We start from the raw sequence: 16,114 nt of genomic DNA on the forward strand, positions 1-16,114 counted from the left end.
TCTGAGGCTTTGCGAACAAAAGGCCTCCGGAGCCTCCGGCTGGCAACTGCTGGGGCTAATTTTATTTTCACCAGGCGAGGCCCAAGGCCGGCAGGCCTGAAAGGGATTTTGAAAGGAGTATTTTTCGTTCTTCCTTCAGCAGTTAGTCACGAACCAAAATTTGAAATGGCTCCAACTTAGACTTTCTGGAAGGAAGAGAAGGAGAAAGAGAAGAAAGAGAACTACAGAAGCTTACACCGACCTCCAAGCCAGCGGCCCTCGGGGCTGTGACAGCCCTCAGAGCCGTGGGGCGGGGGAAGGGACAGCAGAGAGCGAGCTCTGGCAGGGGCGGGGCACCGTGGAGTCACTTCGTACACCCCATGTCTTATTAAATTTTCACAGCAGTAAAGTAGGGCATATTTTTATTTGCCTTTCAGGAAAATGGGGCTCCATAAGCTCCCTAATTTCTCCAGATCACCCACTCCTAAGTTGAGGACATAACATTTAAACCCTGGGCTTATCTGCTCTTCTTACTAGATTTTGGTGCGTCCATAAAAGTTTATAATAACTCAAAATACTAAGGAATATCTATTGAGCACAGCTGTGGGCTCTGTGTTATGGGCCATAATTTCTGGGTGTTCCAGTGGCCTAGATCCTTAGTCTTGGTTTCTAGTTAAAAGAACCTATTGGACCATGATTCTTTTTTTTTTTTTTAAAGATTTTATTTACTTATTTGACAGACAGAGATCACAAGTAGGCAGAGAGGCAGGCAGAGAGAGAGGGGGAAGCAGCCTCCCCACTGAGCAGAGAGCCCGATGCGGGGCTTGATCCCAGGACCCTGAGATCATGACCTGAGCCATAGGCAGAGGTTTAATCCACTGAGCCACCCAGGTGCCCCTGGACCATGATTCTTGATAATTTTAGATAGTTACCCAAAGCCTTTAGTTCTTTTTTTTTTTTTTTAATTCCATTTAACATATGTTGTATTATTTGTTTCAGGGGTACAGGTCTGTGATTCATCAGTCTTACACAATTCATAACGCTCACCATAGCACATACCCACCCCCCCATGTCCATCCCAAAGTCTTTAGTTCTGTTAGTTAAGGTATCCCTGGTTTACTGATAACTGATTTTCTTTTTTAAAAAATTAAAAAAAAATTCTTTATTTAAATTCTACTTAGTTAAACATATACTCTAATATTGGCTTCAGGAGTAGAATTTTGTGATTTATCACTTACATATAACACCCAGTGCTCATAACAAGTGCCTCCTTTTTAAAAAAAATTTTAAAAGATTTTATTTATTTGACAGACAGAGATCACAGGTAGGCAGAGAGGCAAACAGAGAGAGAGAGAGGAGGAAGCAAGTTCCCTGCTGAGCTAAGAGCCCGATGTGGGACTCGATCCCAGGACCCTGAGATCATGACCTGAGCCAAAGGCAGAGGCTTAACCCACTGAGCCACCCAGGTGCCCCAACAAGTGCCTCTTTAATACTCATCACCCATTTAGACCATTCCTGCCCTCCTCTCCTCCAAAAACCCTCAGTTTGCTCTCTGTAGTTGAGAGTCTCATGGGGCACCTGGGTGGCTCAGCTGGTTAAGCGTCTGCCTTCTGCTCAGGTCATGATCCCAAGTTCCTGGGACTGAGCCCCATGTCTGGTTCCTTGATCAGTGGGGAGTCTGCCTCTCCCTCTCTCTCAGCATCCCCAATCCCTGCTCATGCTCTCTCTCTCTCAAATAAACAAATAAAATCTTTTTTAAAAAGTCTCTTAAAGGGGCACCTGGGTGGCTCAGTGGGTTAAAGCCTCTGCCTTCGGCTCAGGTCATGATCCCAGGGTGCTGGGAACGAGCCCCGCATTGGGCTCTCGGGAGCCTGCTTCCTCCTCTCTCTCTCTGTCTGCCTCTCTGCCTACTTGTGATCTCTCTCTGTCAAATAAATAAATAAAATCTTAAAAAAAAAACCTGTCTTATGATTTGCCTCCCCCCACTTTTTTACTTCTTACCCTATGGTTCATGTGTTTCGTTTCTTCCACTTATGAGTGAAATCATATGGCATTTGTCTTTCCCTGACTTATTTTTCTTAGCATAATACACTCTAGCTCCATCTGACAGTGTTGCAAAAGGAAAGATTTCATTCTTTTTGATGGGTAAGTAATATTCAATCGTGTGTGTATGCTTGTGTATATATACACAAACATACATACATCTTTATTCATTCATCAGTTGATAGACTTTTCGGCTTTTTCTTTAATTTGGCTATTGTTGATAGTGCTGCTATAAACATTGGGGTGCATGTGTCCCTTCAAACAGTATTTTTGTATCCTTTGGGAAATACCTAATAGTGCAATTGCGGGATCGTAGTGTAGTTCTATTTTTAACTTTTTGTGGAAACTCCATACTGAATGATGGTCTTTTTTTTTTTTTTTTAAAGGATTCTATTTATTATTTGACAGAGAGAGACACAGCGAGGAAAGGAACACAAGAAGGGGGAGTGGGAGAGGGAGAAGCAGGCTACCTGCCGAGCAGGGAACCTGACATGGGGCTGTATCCCAGGACGCTAGGATCATGACCCGAGTCGAAGGCAGACGCTTAATGACTGAGCCACCCAGGCAACCCCGGAATGGTAGTCTGATTTAATGATAGTAAGGTATATTGAGATCTTATCTTATTTGCTTTTTTTTTTCTTTCCTCTAACCTCAGTGAAGTAATTAATTACCCTGGTTTTCATAGCCTTCATCCTTCCTAACTTATTTTTCAAATCTCCTAACCATGGATTTTTCTTTTCTTTTACCACTAATATCTTTTTCAAAATAGTTTCTTTAGAAAGAAATTTTTGGAAAGATTTGTTTGTTTTTGTGATAGACATGAATGATTACATGTTCCATTGCAACTAAGAGGAAGGCTAGGGGAAGTTGAAAGATAAAAGGGGGCAGAAATAAGTAGAGTCAATATCATTTTTGAACCAAAGGTTATTTTCTATACAAATTATAGAGTCAGATATAGACTAGAATACATGGTAGATAGTGTCCAAATTTGAGATAGTGTGTAAGTTTGGATAGTAACTGTCAAATGCAATTACAATCCTCCTAAATGGGCTGTTATAACAAATCTTATTTGGAAAATCCTAGTCAATCATACAGTTTTGTCTATTCCTGACAGTTACAAGCCAACAGCAAACATTCCATTATAATTCTACCACATATGATGGTTAAGCTTTTATCTGTCTATCATCTATCTATCTATCATCACAATCTCTTTATTATGATTCACAGCGGGAATCTGTGCCCAGCCTCTGGGAGCATCAGCTCCTTCAGGAGAGAAGGCAGAGCCCTGGGGAGGAGTATGCAGCTGTGGTGATGGGAAAACAGGGCTTGAAGATGTTCCCCTCAGTTTACTGTCAAGTTACCTTCTACAGAAAAGAACACAGGAAAGGCACAAGGGACCAGAGGACATTGTTCTTAGTTCTTAGTTCCAGGTTCTTAGTGTTCCCAGAGCCCCGCTCACAAGCCTGTGCTTGGCTGGGAGACGGGTCACAGACCATCTCTTCAAGGAGGCTGAGCTTGAAGACCTTGGTTTCACAGGAATGTGAAAAGGCCTTGCTGTGTACACCTTGCTGTTCTCATTTACGGTCATGACAACCCGTGCTATACAAACTGGAGCATGACTGGGCTTCTTAGTCACTGGCCCTGACCAGATGTGACACACTGTCCAAAATCTGGGTCATCAGGACCTGTGGCTCAGAGGGAAGAAGGTTTTCCTTAGTGCTTTTTGGGTCTAGTGGAAATTCGGTCACCTCTTTATTTTCTTTCCTTTCAAGGTTGTCAAAAGCAGTGGCAACAGGAAAGCATGATGGTTAAACTTTTAAATTAGAGCTACATGGCTGTGCCATAATTGCAATCTAATTCCTAATGATTAGTACCTGTCCTTTTAGCCACAGATCTTGAAAGACAAAAGCATTTCCACCAGCTCTGACACAGATCAAATTCTTTAGTTATGAATATATAACAATATATAACTTACCTTTAGATGTTTCCCAGCATACAAAAGAATCAATTAAAGACAAGCCTTGCTTATAATAAAATGTAGTTAATTCCAGCCAATCAGCATCAAGCGTACTAATGACAGATCCTTTTCTTGTTACTTTCATTGACAGGACGCCTTCCTGATAGGTCCAACAGGTTGATTCATCATCAAAAACATTGAATACCATGTACAATTTGTTATCTGGGGATAGATGTTCAGAAAGAAGAAAAAGTATTTATTCATTTATTAAAAAGTTTCCTAAAATTTTCTTTTATGACTCATGTATTTCAAGCAAACAGATAAGTATAGAGAATTAATAAAATTACCTACCACTCAGCTTTATTAAATGTTGACCTTATGCCATGTTTCCTTTAGACTTTTTTCCAGGAAATGAGAAATGGATGTAGTTGAGGCTCACTTTTTTATCTTCCCTAATCCAATTCTCCAGAAGGAGCTACTATAATGATTTGGTGTTTATTATTCTCATTCAAGCTTTTACTCTCTTAATGCACATTTATGTACCTATTAATAAATATCATGTTTTGCAGTTTAAAAAAAGGTTTAAAGCAGTATGATATTGTATATATGCATCTATAAATGGTCTTTTTTTTTTTTTTTAAAAGCTTGTTCGTCAGTCAGGGATTTTATTTTTATTTTTTTTTATTTTTTAAAAGATTTTATTTATTTACTTGACACACAGAGAGAGATCACAAGTAGGCAGAGAGGCAGGCAGAGAGAAAAGGGGGAAGCAGCTGAGCAGAGAGCTGGATGCGGGGTTCGATCCCAGGACCCTGAGATCATGACCTGAGCTGAGGGCAGAGGCTTAACCCTCTGAGCCACCCACACACCCTATAAATTGATTTTTTAAAAAAGATTTTATTTATTTATTTGTCAGAGAGAAAAGTCACAAGTAGGCAGAGAGGCAGACAGGGAAGGAGAGGAAAGCAAGCTCCCTGCCGAGCAGAGAGCCCGATGTGGGGCTCAATCCCAGGACCCCGAGATCATGACCTGAGCCGAAGGCAGAGGCTTAACCAACTGAGCCACCCAGGCACCCCTAGAAATTGATTTTTTAGAAAGATTTTATATATTATTTGAGAGAGAGAGAGAGCAAAGTCTTGTGGGGGGAGAGAAGAGAGAGAGGGAGAAGCAGACTCTCTACTGAGTAGGGATCCCAAGGAGGGGAGATGGGGGGAGGGGGCCTCAATCTCAGGAACCCAGATCATGACCTGAGCCAAAGGCAGACACTTAATCAACTGAGCCACCCAGATGCTACTATAAATTGATTTTTTTAATGCTTGAAGTGGAATTAATACATATAGACCTTATTCATTTAGTTAAACTGCAGTTTATTATTCTTGTTGATATATTGTTTCCAAAATTTTGTTATCGTAAACATTATGCATGCCTCTCATGTAGGAGTGACTCTAGAATACTTATTTAGACACTGAACTGCTGGGTCATATCTTCTAGTTTTCCATAAGCTGACAAATTTTTTTTTTTTTTAAAGATTTTATTTATTTATTTGACAGACTGAGATCACAAGTAGGCAGAGAGGCAGGCAGAGAGAGAGAAAGAAGCAGGCTCCCCGCTGAGCAGAGAGCCTGATGCGGGGCTCGATCCCAGGACCCTGAGATCGTGACCTGAGTGAAGGCAGAGGCTTAACCCATTGAGCCACCCAGGTGCCCTATAAATTGACATATTCTTAACTTGGGGAGTGCTCTATGGACCCACCTATATGGTTATGTTTTGGAAGACCAATGCCACTTGTATTGCAAAAGTACTTGGAGGTATGTATGTCATGTGCATTTTTTTTACGTGCATTTAAAAAAAAGATTTAATTAAATTAAATTAATTAATTAGTTTAGAGAGTGCTCAAGTAGGGGAGGGGGCAGGGGGAGAGAAAGAGAGAGAGAAACTCCAGCAGACTCCACTCAGAATGTGGAGCCAGATGCAAGACTCGATCTCATGACCATGAGACCATGACCTGAGCCAAAACCAAGAGTTGGATGCCCAGTGAACTGAGCCACTCAGGTGTACCCATGTACATTTTTCTGGACTGAGTCTCCATGGGTTTCAGCAGATTCTCCAAGAGGCCTTTTGTGTGTGTCTCCCTCAAACTCATGTTGCCACCATCCTACCCTGCACACAAAGTTAAGAAATACTGCCATAGACAAATTATTGAGAAGTATATGATTTAAACTATTTAGAAAGTGGAGCGTAGGGACTCCTGGGTGGCTCAGTTGATTAAGCATCTGACTCTTGATTTCAGCTCAGGTAGTGATCTCAGAGTTGTGAGACCAAGCCCTGGGTTGGGATCTGCACTGGGCATGGAGCCTGCTTAAGATTCCCTCTCTGTTCCTCCACCCACCCTCTAAAAATTTAAAAAAAAATTAAAAAAAGAAAGTAGAAACCAGGGGTGCCTGGGTGGCTCAGTGGGTTAAGCTTCTGTCGTCTTCGGCTCAGATCATGATCCCAGGGTCCTGGGATCGAGCCCCACATCGGGCTCTCTGCTCAGCAGGAACCTGCTTCCTCCTCTCCCTCTCTCTGCCTGCCTCTCTGCCTACTGTGATCTCTGTCCGTCTGTCAAATAAATAAATAAAATCTTAAAAAAAAAGAAAGTAGAAACTAAAGATGGATAATTTAATTAAATTGGTAGCATATTGGATTTAGAACTTAAAAGGACTGGAATAAACACCTGATGTTGTCGAAATTAGGATGGGAACCAGCAGGACTTTAAAGGTAGCATTGTATGGAAGATAGAAAATAGGTCTCTGACCATAGCTCCAACAACTCTTTTGTTCCTAAAATGTTTACACTGCAGGAAAATCTGGATGGTTGTTAGCTAGGGAGCTGGGGGGGAAAATGGGAGGGTGGTGGTGGTGAGGAGAGGTGAGATGGATTAGAAAATGCTTCTGGTTCATCCTTAAAAAGATGGTGCTGATCATGGTCAAGTGGGTCTCTGCCATCCTCAGAATGTTGAGTACATCTCACTACAACCTGGAAGGCCGGTGTATTTGTGTGTGGTGTGTTACACCAGAGTGTGCAGTTTCAGCCCTGGCACGGATCAAAGGATCAGTCAACAACAGTTAACTTCATACAGAACTGATTCTGCGGCAGGCACTGGACTAAGTGTCTTATCTTTAGCAACTTCTCACGACAACCCCCTTTCTATGAAGAAATTGAGGCAGTCTGACTCCAGAGCTCTTAATTCTAAGGTATGCATCGTCTTTGACTTTCTCTAGTAGTGCCTTTTAAAGCATGCCTGCGAAGGTAGCAGAAAACTCTGAGCAGGCCAAAATACATGAAAAAGCAGTCTCAATTTTTTGGAAGACTTGCCAGTTGGCAAAGTAGAAGAAGACTAATGTTTAAGGTTATTTTAGGATGCAGGCACTATTGTTATATTAATCGTTTCATCATGAATTGCATTTTCTTATTCTAATTGATGATCAAAGAAATCCAATTAACTTCAAAGGCAAAAACCATCCATGAAATGGGAAAAGCCAAAACTAAAATTCTCACACACTGTTTTTAAAAACAATCATAAGTCAGAACAGCTTTCTATATTTATAGAATCACTTTCTGTATACACACACAGCCTCCATTTTATACAGGAGTTGGTGAATGACTAAATGGAAACCAATTTTCAAAACAAAACTTCCTTATGTGGATGGCACTGTATGACCATGCCACGGACAGCTGTTTGAAAAACTGCCCTATCTTATTTTTGGCTATAATAATTTCAAGACAAGTTTATATTAGTTTATTCAGTGTTTATAATCTTAGAAATTTACTTTGCCTCACATTTCTAAAAAAACTTGAAAAGTGTTTTTTTGCCAAATTGAAACTATTGCACTATTTCTACTTCTCTTGTCTATTACCTTCTCCCCTTCTGGATTTAGAGTAACTGGGGCTGCCATCTCGGTCCATTTGACACTGTCCACTTTCATGATGAAGTTCTTCCTCAATTCCACTCTCAGATGACTGCCCACTCAATGTTCCTTCATTCCAACTTTTACAGTTTTCCTCTGAAGTGTGTCTCACAGACAGTGTTGATTCTGTATCTCCATCATGGTTGGTTCCGTTGCAGAATTTAAGTGGTGGGTAAGGCTGTGATATGAATCCAACAAATTTCATTCCTCTTTTAGCAGCTATATTAATCTGAAAAGAGATTATAGAACAAAATATAAAATTCATTTACATTGATTACTTCATTAGTTAGCCTATAGGCTTATTAAGGAAATCCATAAGAAGTAAATTGACCACTAAGCAAAGACCCATTCATACACAGAGTAATAACCTCCAGTAAAGCACTCCTCCTAAGACTATCACACTATTACTGTGACTTCTTCAAACAGAACTTCAGACAGATATGCTTTAGAAATTATGAGAACAGGAATCATGTTTTTCTTCAAAAGTTTGCTTTGAGAAGAACTAATAATTCTATAACATGATTTTTGCAGACTTGTTAACAATGGTTTCTCTCATTGAGGCAATATTAAAAACTATTCCAAGAAATCTAAAAACAACACAATCCTAATTAATAAAGAAGAAATATTAATTTCACTTGATCTTAGCCAAAAGGCCGAGAAGCGATAAGAAGAAACATTAATTTAAAAGCAAAAACATACAGCATTGTTTTCTTGATGCAGGTAAAGAAAAATGTTACAAGTCTAATTCTTTTTTTTTTTTTTTTAAAGATTTTATCCATTTATTTGACAGCGAGAGAGGGAGAGATCACAAGCAGGCAGAGAGGCAGGCAGAGAGAAAGAGGTGGAAGCAGGCTCCCCGCCGAGCAGAGAGCCCAATGTGGGGCTCGATCCCAGGACCCCGAGATCACGACCTGAGCCGAAGGCAGAGGCTTAACCCACTGAGCCATCCAGGCGCCCCTACAAGTCTAATTCTTGACAATTGTGTTGCATGTAATGCGTAGGCCTGATTCGCTCTCAGGAAGCTTTCATGTATGCTTATATCTTGATGCTGTTTCTATCGGGCCAGATGCACATGATTAGATTCAATCATGTAAGTTAAAGAATAGGATTCAGGAGCACATAATATAATGAGGTGAAATAATGTGAGACCTTGAGAGTGATGATTTTCTGCTAGGCACCTTTCCCTTACTCTGCTTTTGCTTCATTTCTTTGTTCTTTTTGTATCTATGTTTTTCTTCTTTGTTAAACTGGCAATTCTTTTGAGGGCTAAGACTGTATATACATATATATAATATATATATATATATGTGTGTGTGTGTGTGTGTGTGTGTATTAATCATTTCTGTATTGTGCTGTTTTGTACCTGTGGGTGCTCTATAAGTCCTTGTTAAATAAGTAAAAATGAAGAAATAACAACATCTTTTATTTGGTCACTGTTTCAAACATTTAAATTAAATGATATCTTTAAAGACTTATTTATCTGATAGACAGAGAGAGAAAGAGAGAGAGCATGTGGGGGGGGGCAGAGGGAGAGGGAGAGAGAATCATGCAGCAGACTCCTTGCTGAGTGAGGAGCCTGGTGTGGGGCTTGATCTCATGACCCTGAGATTACGACCTGAGCCAAAACCAAGAGTCAGACTTAACCTACTGAGTCATTCAAGCATCCCTAAATTAAATATTTTAAATGTTACCTGGGAGGGGAAAAAGACTTATGGTGGATGTTGCAAATGCAAACACCTATGGTCAGAAATGAAATAAATGAAAAGGACCAGGAACAGTTGGGGCAAAACCAGACAGCAATGCCCACAAAGGTCACTCAGCTCCAGCCAAAAAAGAGAATTCTGAGCAGGACAGAGGTGTGGGTGTGTGGAGCTGGGACAGAGGTCGACACTGACCCAGTATCATTTACTCTTATAAACGAACATACTGAGGTTGTAACAATGCATGACGCCTTAAAAATAACCACAAACTGTCCTTCATATCAGATGTCCTGGGGGAGGAAAGAGAAGTCGTAAGGAGTCATGGTTCTGCAGGTGGGAAAGGGTACATTTATTGTCAGTTCTTTCTCTAGGTCTTATTAGTTCATTTGGGTGAAAAAGTGCAGAAGGCTTTTTCTATTTTCTATTACTAGAAAGTTTTATCTGGAAAAGTCTGGTAACAAATAGAATATTAATTTTTTTCCCATTTTTTAAAGTTGGAAGATTGATATTTTTTTAAATGTTATTTTTATTTTAAAATCCTGGGAAAAACATTCATAAACCTAATTTTAAAAATAGAGTAAATATTGATATAATGATAAAATGACTTAAAATCTAGCTATTTAGCAATAAACTCTTTTTGTAAGACAGCTGTTCCAAAATAACTTTTGGCATCATCTACTGCTCTTGTCCACACATGGAGCAAATGTTCAAAGAGCTCACGTGCTATGTTTCCTGAAGCTTTTCTCTTCATGAAATAACCCCATTACTCTAATTGCTGGAATAACAGTTACTTTCCTGTTTAAATAGATCTTTAACTGTGTCCAGGAAGTTAAATGCAAAACAAGGGCTCTGATGGTGATCTATCAAGACTAAATTAGTAGTTACATTTTTGTTTCAAAAGAAATTTTTTGGAGTGGATTTATTCCCAGAAAAGCAAAGTGAAATTTCCCAGAATAGTAGTAGTAAACAGTATGTGTTGGTTGTTTATAAAAATCTAGTCTCAAGGACTGTTCCTGAAAACATTACTGAATGATGACATTATACCTGAAAGGGAACATCATTAGCAGCTATAACTGGCCGTACACGAAACTACAGACACACATGGCCATTTAAAACTTGGCGACAATAATAGAAACAGTGAACAAATTTCACAGTTGCTTACTTGAAATGCCTTAGGTTTTTGGCTGTATTCCTTTAAAAAAAAAAAGCTAAAACCTTACAAATACATCAATGCAACTAAGAACAAACGTTCACTTAAAATCCCATCAATTTAGAATATTCATGAATGTATAATTTTTCTGGGTTTAATTAATATGTATATATAGTGTTCAGTTTTTCATTTGAATTTCAATTAAGTTATACTGTGTAGACTTTTCTAGGTCAACAGTCAATATAGTTGTTCAATCTCCATAAACTGTTACATTGTATGGATGTACCATTGCCGCCTCCTCAGTTTTCTGATTATTGAGAATATGGACCCTTATTCACTGATTATTAAACTATCTTCCTATAAAAATTATTTCCCTTTTCATTATTTTTAAAAAGAGATTTATCTATTTATTTTCGAGGGAGCGTGCACACGCATGAGCGGGGACAGGGGGCGGGACGAGGGAGAGTCAGAGGGAGATGGAGAGAAGCGGACCCCCTGCTGAGAAGGGAGCCCCATTTAGGGCTCCATCCCAAGACCCTGAGATCATGACCTGAGCTAAAATCAAGAGTTGGACACAACTGACTGAGCTGCCCAGGCGCCCAAGTCTTTCCGTTTTTTAGTTAATTTCTTGGATAGATTCTAATAGAAGAGGTAAAATGGGATTTATGATTTTTATCACCAGACTGATATTCAGAAACACTGTACTAATTCATTACAATGCCAGTTGCAATATACAAATGCTTTCTTAAAGCTCTTTCAACACTAGATTTAGTATCTTCAATTTAATTTTTCAGTTAATGTTGGTGAGGTATTAATACTGTTTTACTTAAAAAATTATTAGTTAGGTTGACCCTTTTTCCAAGTGTCTTCCGTGTTTGCTTTTGTATTTTGCTGTCCATGGATTCTGTCTGTCCATTCAAGACTGGGTATTACTTTCATGTATTTGGATTTGTTTCTGTAAATTCTAAATGAAGCTCGCATAGGACACAATTGTTGGGAATTCCTCCCCACCGTTCTTTTTTTAAAGCTTAATTTTCCTAGTATATAAGTTATATTTATATACTCAAACTCCTCAACCTATTCATAATTGAGTATGTCTACTCAGTATACTCTTTCATTTTCTTCTGGACTTTTTTTAGGTAAAAAAGTTACCCCTTTATCTCATTTAAAATGTGTGGAGTCTATTTTTCTACAGAACAATTATCCATTTTCCGAGCAGCACTTACTAAATGATGGTTGTGCCCCATTTTATTTCATCAGGTTTATTACCAAACTTCTTATATGTGTGTAAATTTATTTCTGGCATTTCCATTCTGTTTCATTTGCCTGCATTGCTGTTTCTAAGTGTTCAATTTGGTACGTGTGCTTCAGTATGTTTTAACCTCTGGTAGGAGAAGTCACTGACCATATTTCTCTGTTCTTTTTAAAGTAAGAAAGGAAACTGATGAAGAAGAAATACCAAGTATTTCTCAATACTTCATGGAAAAGTATATACATGTACCTTTTCTATTAGTTCTTTTGCTATGTCATTTGTTTGTGTCTCATCAGTTAGAGGACATTCCTCAATCACAAGTCTCGGGCATCTTTGTCCGCTGTGTACTGCTGAATGCTTCGGGCTGTAACAGAGAATATATTCATGTTGGAAGTTAGTTGATTATTTTCAGCTAATATGCTCAATGTTAAAATGAGTGAGCAACTCATAAATAAGGTCAAGACAATTTTTTTCCCCTTAAGCCTAATGGTTGTCTTTTTAGGTAAAAATATTAGAAAAACAGAGTAACTTCTATTAATTTTAATTTTCTTAGTTTAAACCTCTATTAATTTGTTTTCTAATTTAATATGGAAGAAAAAAAATTCACCAGTCCTTTTAATAAAAACTGTGAGAAATGATTTCAGATCACTGTTATACCTCATTTTTGTACAGAAGTAAGTGTCCTATTTAAGTGCAAAAAACTATCATCCTGTCTTTTTCCTTTTCTGATCTTTACCCCTTGCTTATTCTTAGTCTTGTCAGAGCACTGCTAAGTCCACTGGAAGTTACGCTAAAAGAGGAACAGTAATTTATACATAGTTTAACAGATTTGTAATTATGATATAAGCGTTGCTACCATGAGATAAAATAGCATGTTTATTCACTAATGCTTGAAATACCAGATGAGGTTCCATCTCATGGTGAAAGCTGGGGCCCGTACAAACCCTCTCAGATTTCCGTAAATTGGCAGTTACTGAGTAGCAGGGCAGTGTCCCTTAAAAGCACAACTGGAATTTTTTTTTTTTTAAGATTTTATTCATTTATTTGACAGACAGATCACAAGTAGGCAGAGAGAGGAGGAAGCAGACTCCCTGCTGAGCAGACAGCCTGATGCGATGCGGGGCTCTATCCCAGGACCCTGGGATCATGACCTGAGCCGAAAGCAGAGGCTTTAACCCACTGAGCCTCCCAGGCACCCCACAACTGGAATTTTTTAAAGTCCTTTTTTGTTTGTTTGTATTTTCAATTTTCCTGTTTTTTTTCCCCTCTATTTTCATTTTTTCCCCTCTATTTCATTTTTCTTTCCTTCCTTAGCTCTTTCCTAGTTAAAGTGATCAATTACTACGCCAGCACTAGTAAAAGCACAGAGAAAACAGTGTTTACCCTGGTCTTTGAGATGGCTTGATATAGTGCCAGAGTTGTGTAAAAAAAAAAAAAAATTGATATGTTATTGATATGTTATTGGCTATTTTCATTCTTCATTGGAAAGGGCAACTGTATTTTGAAAACTATCAAACTTACAAGCGAGGCTGACAAAAATGGTTGCAGTATTGTTTGGGAAAACAGCTATTAAAAAAAAGTTAAAAAAATGGTTTTTACATCCTACTTTTTTTTTTTTTTTTAAAGCTGGTAAGTCTCTCTGATTTGTGAGAACTTGGCAGGTAGGTCTTTCTGCTGTGAAAGTTTTAAAAGGGAGAGAGAGTTTCTGTCGCCACTATAAATAAAATACTATAGGACAGTTAAAAAAAACTACACTCAGTCAAAGTGGCCTTCATTGGTCCAGTCAGCTCTTTCAGTCCAGTGAAAGGACCTGTAGCTGACGGTTACTCTGCTGAAGGTTCTAGGAACTTTTTGAGTCTATTTTCCTTTTCCTTTGTTCACTAACATCCTCACGTAGGACCCATTTTCTGCAAAGCGCTAAAATCAATGAGGAGCTTTAAAAGGAAGGAGGTGTAAGTTTCCTTCTCTCGGTCCAGGTTGAATTACTGGAAAATATGCTCTAAACCAACTTCCCTAATTATCCTTTAATCCTCATCACTACATTCAAACTTCCTTTTCTTGTAGCTGAAGAAAACTGTCTCAACAGCTCCTCGTCTGTGTCCTCGAGCCCGAGGCTTACCTTGATTTCGAGCGCAACAGCACCACTCTGTACATGTAACTTGCGGGTAGGTGTTTCCTTGGCCCCACAGGTTGTATCACAGGATGAATGGCTCCAACAATGTATCCTTTAAGATAGTAGTCTTCCACTTTTGTTACTATATCTGGAATTGAATTTATCTTGATGACTTCTGGGTTCGGTGAAGCTGAAATAGCAAATGCAATGAGAAATTTGCACATTTATAAAATATTACTTTATAAAGCATTATTTCTATCTATGTGTGATAATCCTAATGAATAGGAAGCATATTCATATGATTTAATCTCAAATAAAGTTACACTAGCATGTATTATTACTAAATTAATTGTGGAAAAAAGCAAAAGTAAACTTCTAAGCTGGTAGATATGTAATATTACCAATATGATTTAAAGTAGAGTTGCCTTATACATATTTTTCAATTAAGGTAGCTTTATTCTTTAGGATTTCCTTTGATTGACTGTATTCCACTAATAGATACTGAAGACATACATAAGAGAAACAATATTAAGTTGAAGAGCTAATTGTTTTTACAATTCTGAACAAGATAAGATGCATATTTATTTATTTGTTTGTTTGTTTTTAAATTAAACTTTAAAAATATTTATTTATTTATTTAACAGAGAGAGAGAGAGAGAGAGAGAGAGAGCAAGCAAGAGAGCATAAGCAGAGGGCGCAGCAGCGGGAGAGGGAGAAGCAGGCTCTCCACTGAGCAGGGAGCCCAATATGGGGCTTGATCTCAGGACCATGACCTGAGCCGAAGCCAGATGCTTAACAACTGAGCTACCCAGATGCCCCCGATGCATAATTTTTTAATATAAAATTAATACAAATATAAAAATTACAAGTGGATGTAATGACATTTGTTTTTTTGTTTTTTTAAAGATTTTATTTATTTATTTGACAGACAGAGATCACAAGGAGGCAGAGAGGCAGGCAGAGAGAGAGGAGGAAGCAGGCTCCCTGTTGAGCAGAGAGCCCAATGCAGGGCTCGATCCCAGGACCCTGGGATCATAACCTGAGCCGAAGGCAGAGGCTTTAACCCACTGAGCCACCAAGGCACCCCTGTAATGACATTTGTTAAGCAGAGGTCGTCAAGTGCTACTTATTTCTACCACGTGTAACACCCCGTGCTCATTCCCAGCGAGTGTCCTCATTAATGCCCATCACCCATTTAGCACACCCCCACCTTCCTCCTTTCCAGCAAGCTTCAGTTTGTTCTCTTACCTGTAAAGTCTCTTGTGGTTTGCCTTCCTCTCTGTTTTTAAACTTATTTTATTTTTACTTCCCTTTTTCTATGTTCATCTTGTTTTGTTTCTTAAATTCCACATGAGTGAAATCATAGGATACTTGTCTTTCTCTGACTTATATCACTTAGAAGAATACTGACTTCAATACTTATATAAATGCTTGAGGAAAGGAATTGAAAAGTAAAGGGAACCAGAAAGTCTTTTTTTTTTTTCCCTGAGAGAGGGAGAGAGAGAAAAAGAATGGGGGGAGGGGCAGAGGGAGAGAGAGAACCTCACGCAGTCCCACGCCAGCACAGAGCCTGACACGGGGCTTAACCACACAACCGTGGGATCATGACCCGAGGTGAAATCAAGAGTTGGACAATTGGGGCACCTGGTTCGCTCAAGCTTAAGCATCTGCCTTTGGCTCAAGTCATGGTCTCAGGGTCCTTGGATTGGGCTCCTTGCTCAGCGGGAGCCTGCTTTTCCCTCTGCTTGCCACTCTCCCTGCTTATGTGCTCTCTCAGACAAATAAAACTTAAAAAAAAAAAAAAAGTGTTGGATGCTTAACTGATTGAGCACCCAGATGCCCTAGAAGTTCTTTTTTAATAAGTAAAATTCCTAAATGTAGAGGAACTTTATTTTTTTTTTAAAGATTTTATTTATTTATTTGAGAGAGAGAGACAGTGAGAGAGAGCACGAGCGAGGAGAAGGTCAGAG

General features: G+C 38.9%; 1 protein-coding gene and 1 long non-coding RNA gene across 2 annotated transcripts in view; one reads left to right on the forward strand and one right to left on the reverse strand.

Annotated features, from left to right (window-relative positions):
• Positions 1-16,114, reverse strand: part of RFTN2 (raftlin family member 2) — a 70,470-nt gene that overhangs the window by 35,705 nt on the left and 18,651 nt on the right. The window contains exons 2-5 of the mRNA XM_044241229.1: positions 14,151-14,334; positions 12,281-12,395; positions 7,879-8,158; positions 3,998-4,201 (exon numbers count right to left, since the gene is read on the reverse strand). Coding sequence (XP_044097164.1) covers positions 3,998-4,201; positions 7,879-8,158; positions 12,281-12,395; positions 14,151-14,334 — 783 coding nt within the window. The remainder of the gene's footprint in view (positions 1-3,997; positions 4,202-7,878; positions 8,159-12,280; positions 12,396-14,150; positions 14,335-16,114) is intronic.
• Positions 1-16,114, forward strand: part of LOC122902157 — a 33,455-nt gene that overhangs the window by 10,434 nt on the left and 6,907 nt on the right. Inside the window, exon 2 of the long non-coding RNA XR_006383754.1 lies at positions 14,096-14,196. This is a non-coding gene — a long non-coding RNA (uncharacterized LOC122902157). The remainder of the gene's footprint in view (positions 1-14,095; positions 14,197-16,114) is intronic.

This window comes from Neovison vison, chromosome 3, assembly GCF_020171115.1.
Source record: "Neovison vison isolate M4711 chromosome 3, ASM_NN_V1, whole genome shotgun sequence".
NCBI classification, from domain to species: Eukaryota; Metazoa; Chordata; class Mammalia; order Carnivora; family Mustelidae; genus Neogale; species Neogale vison.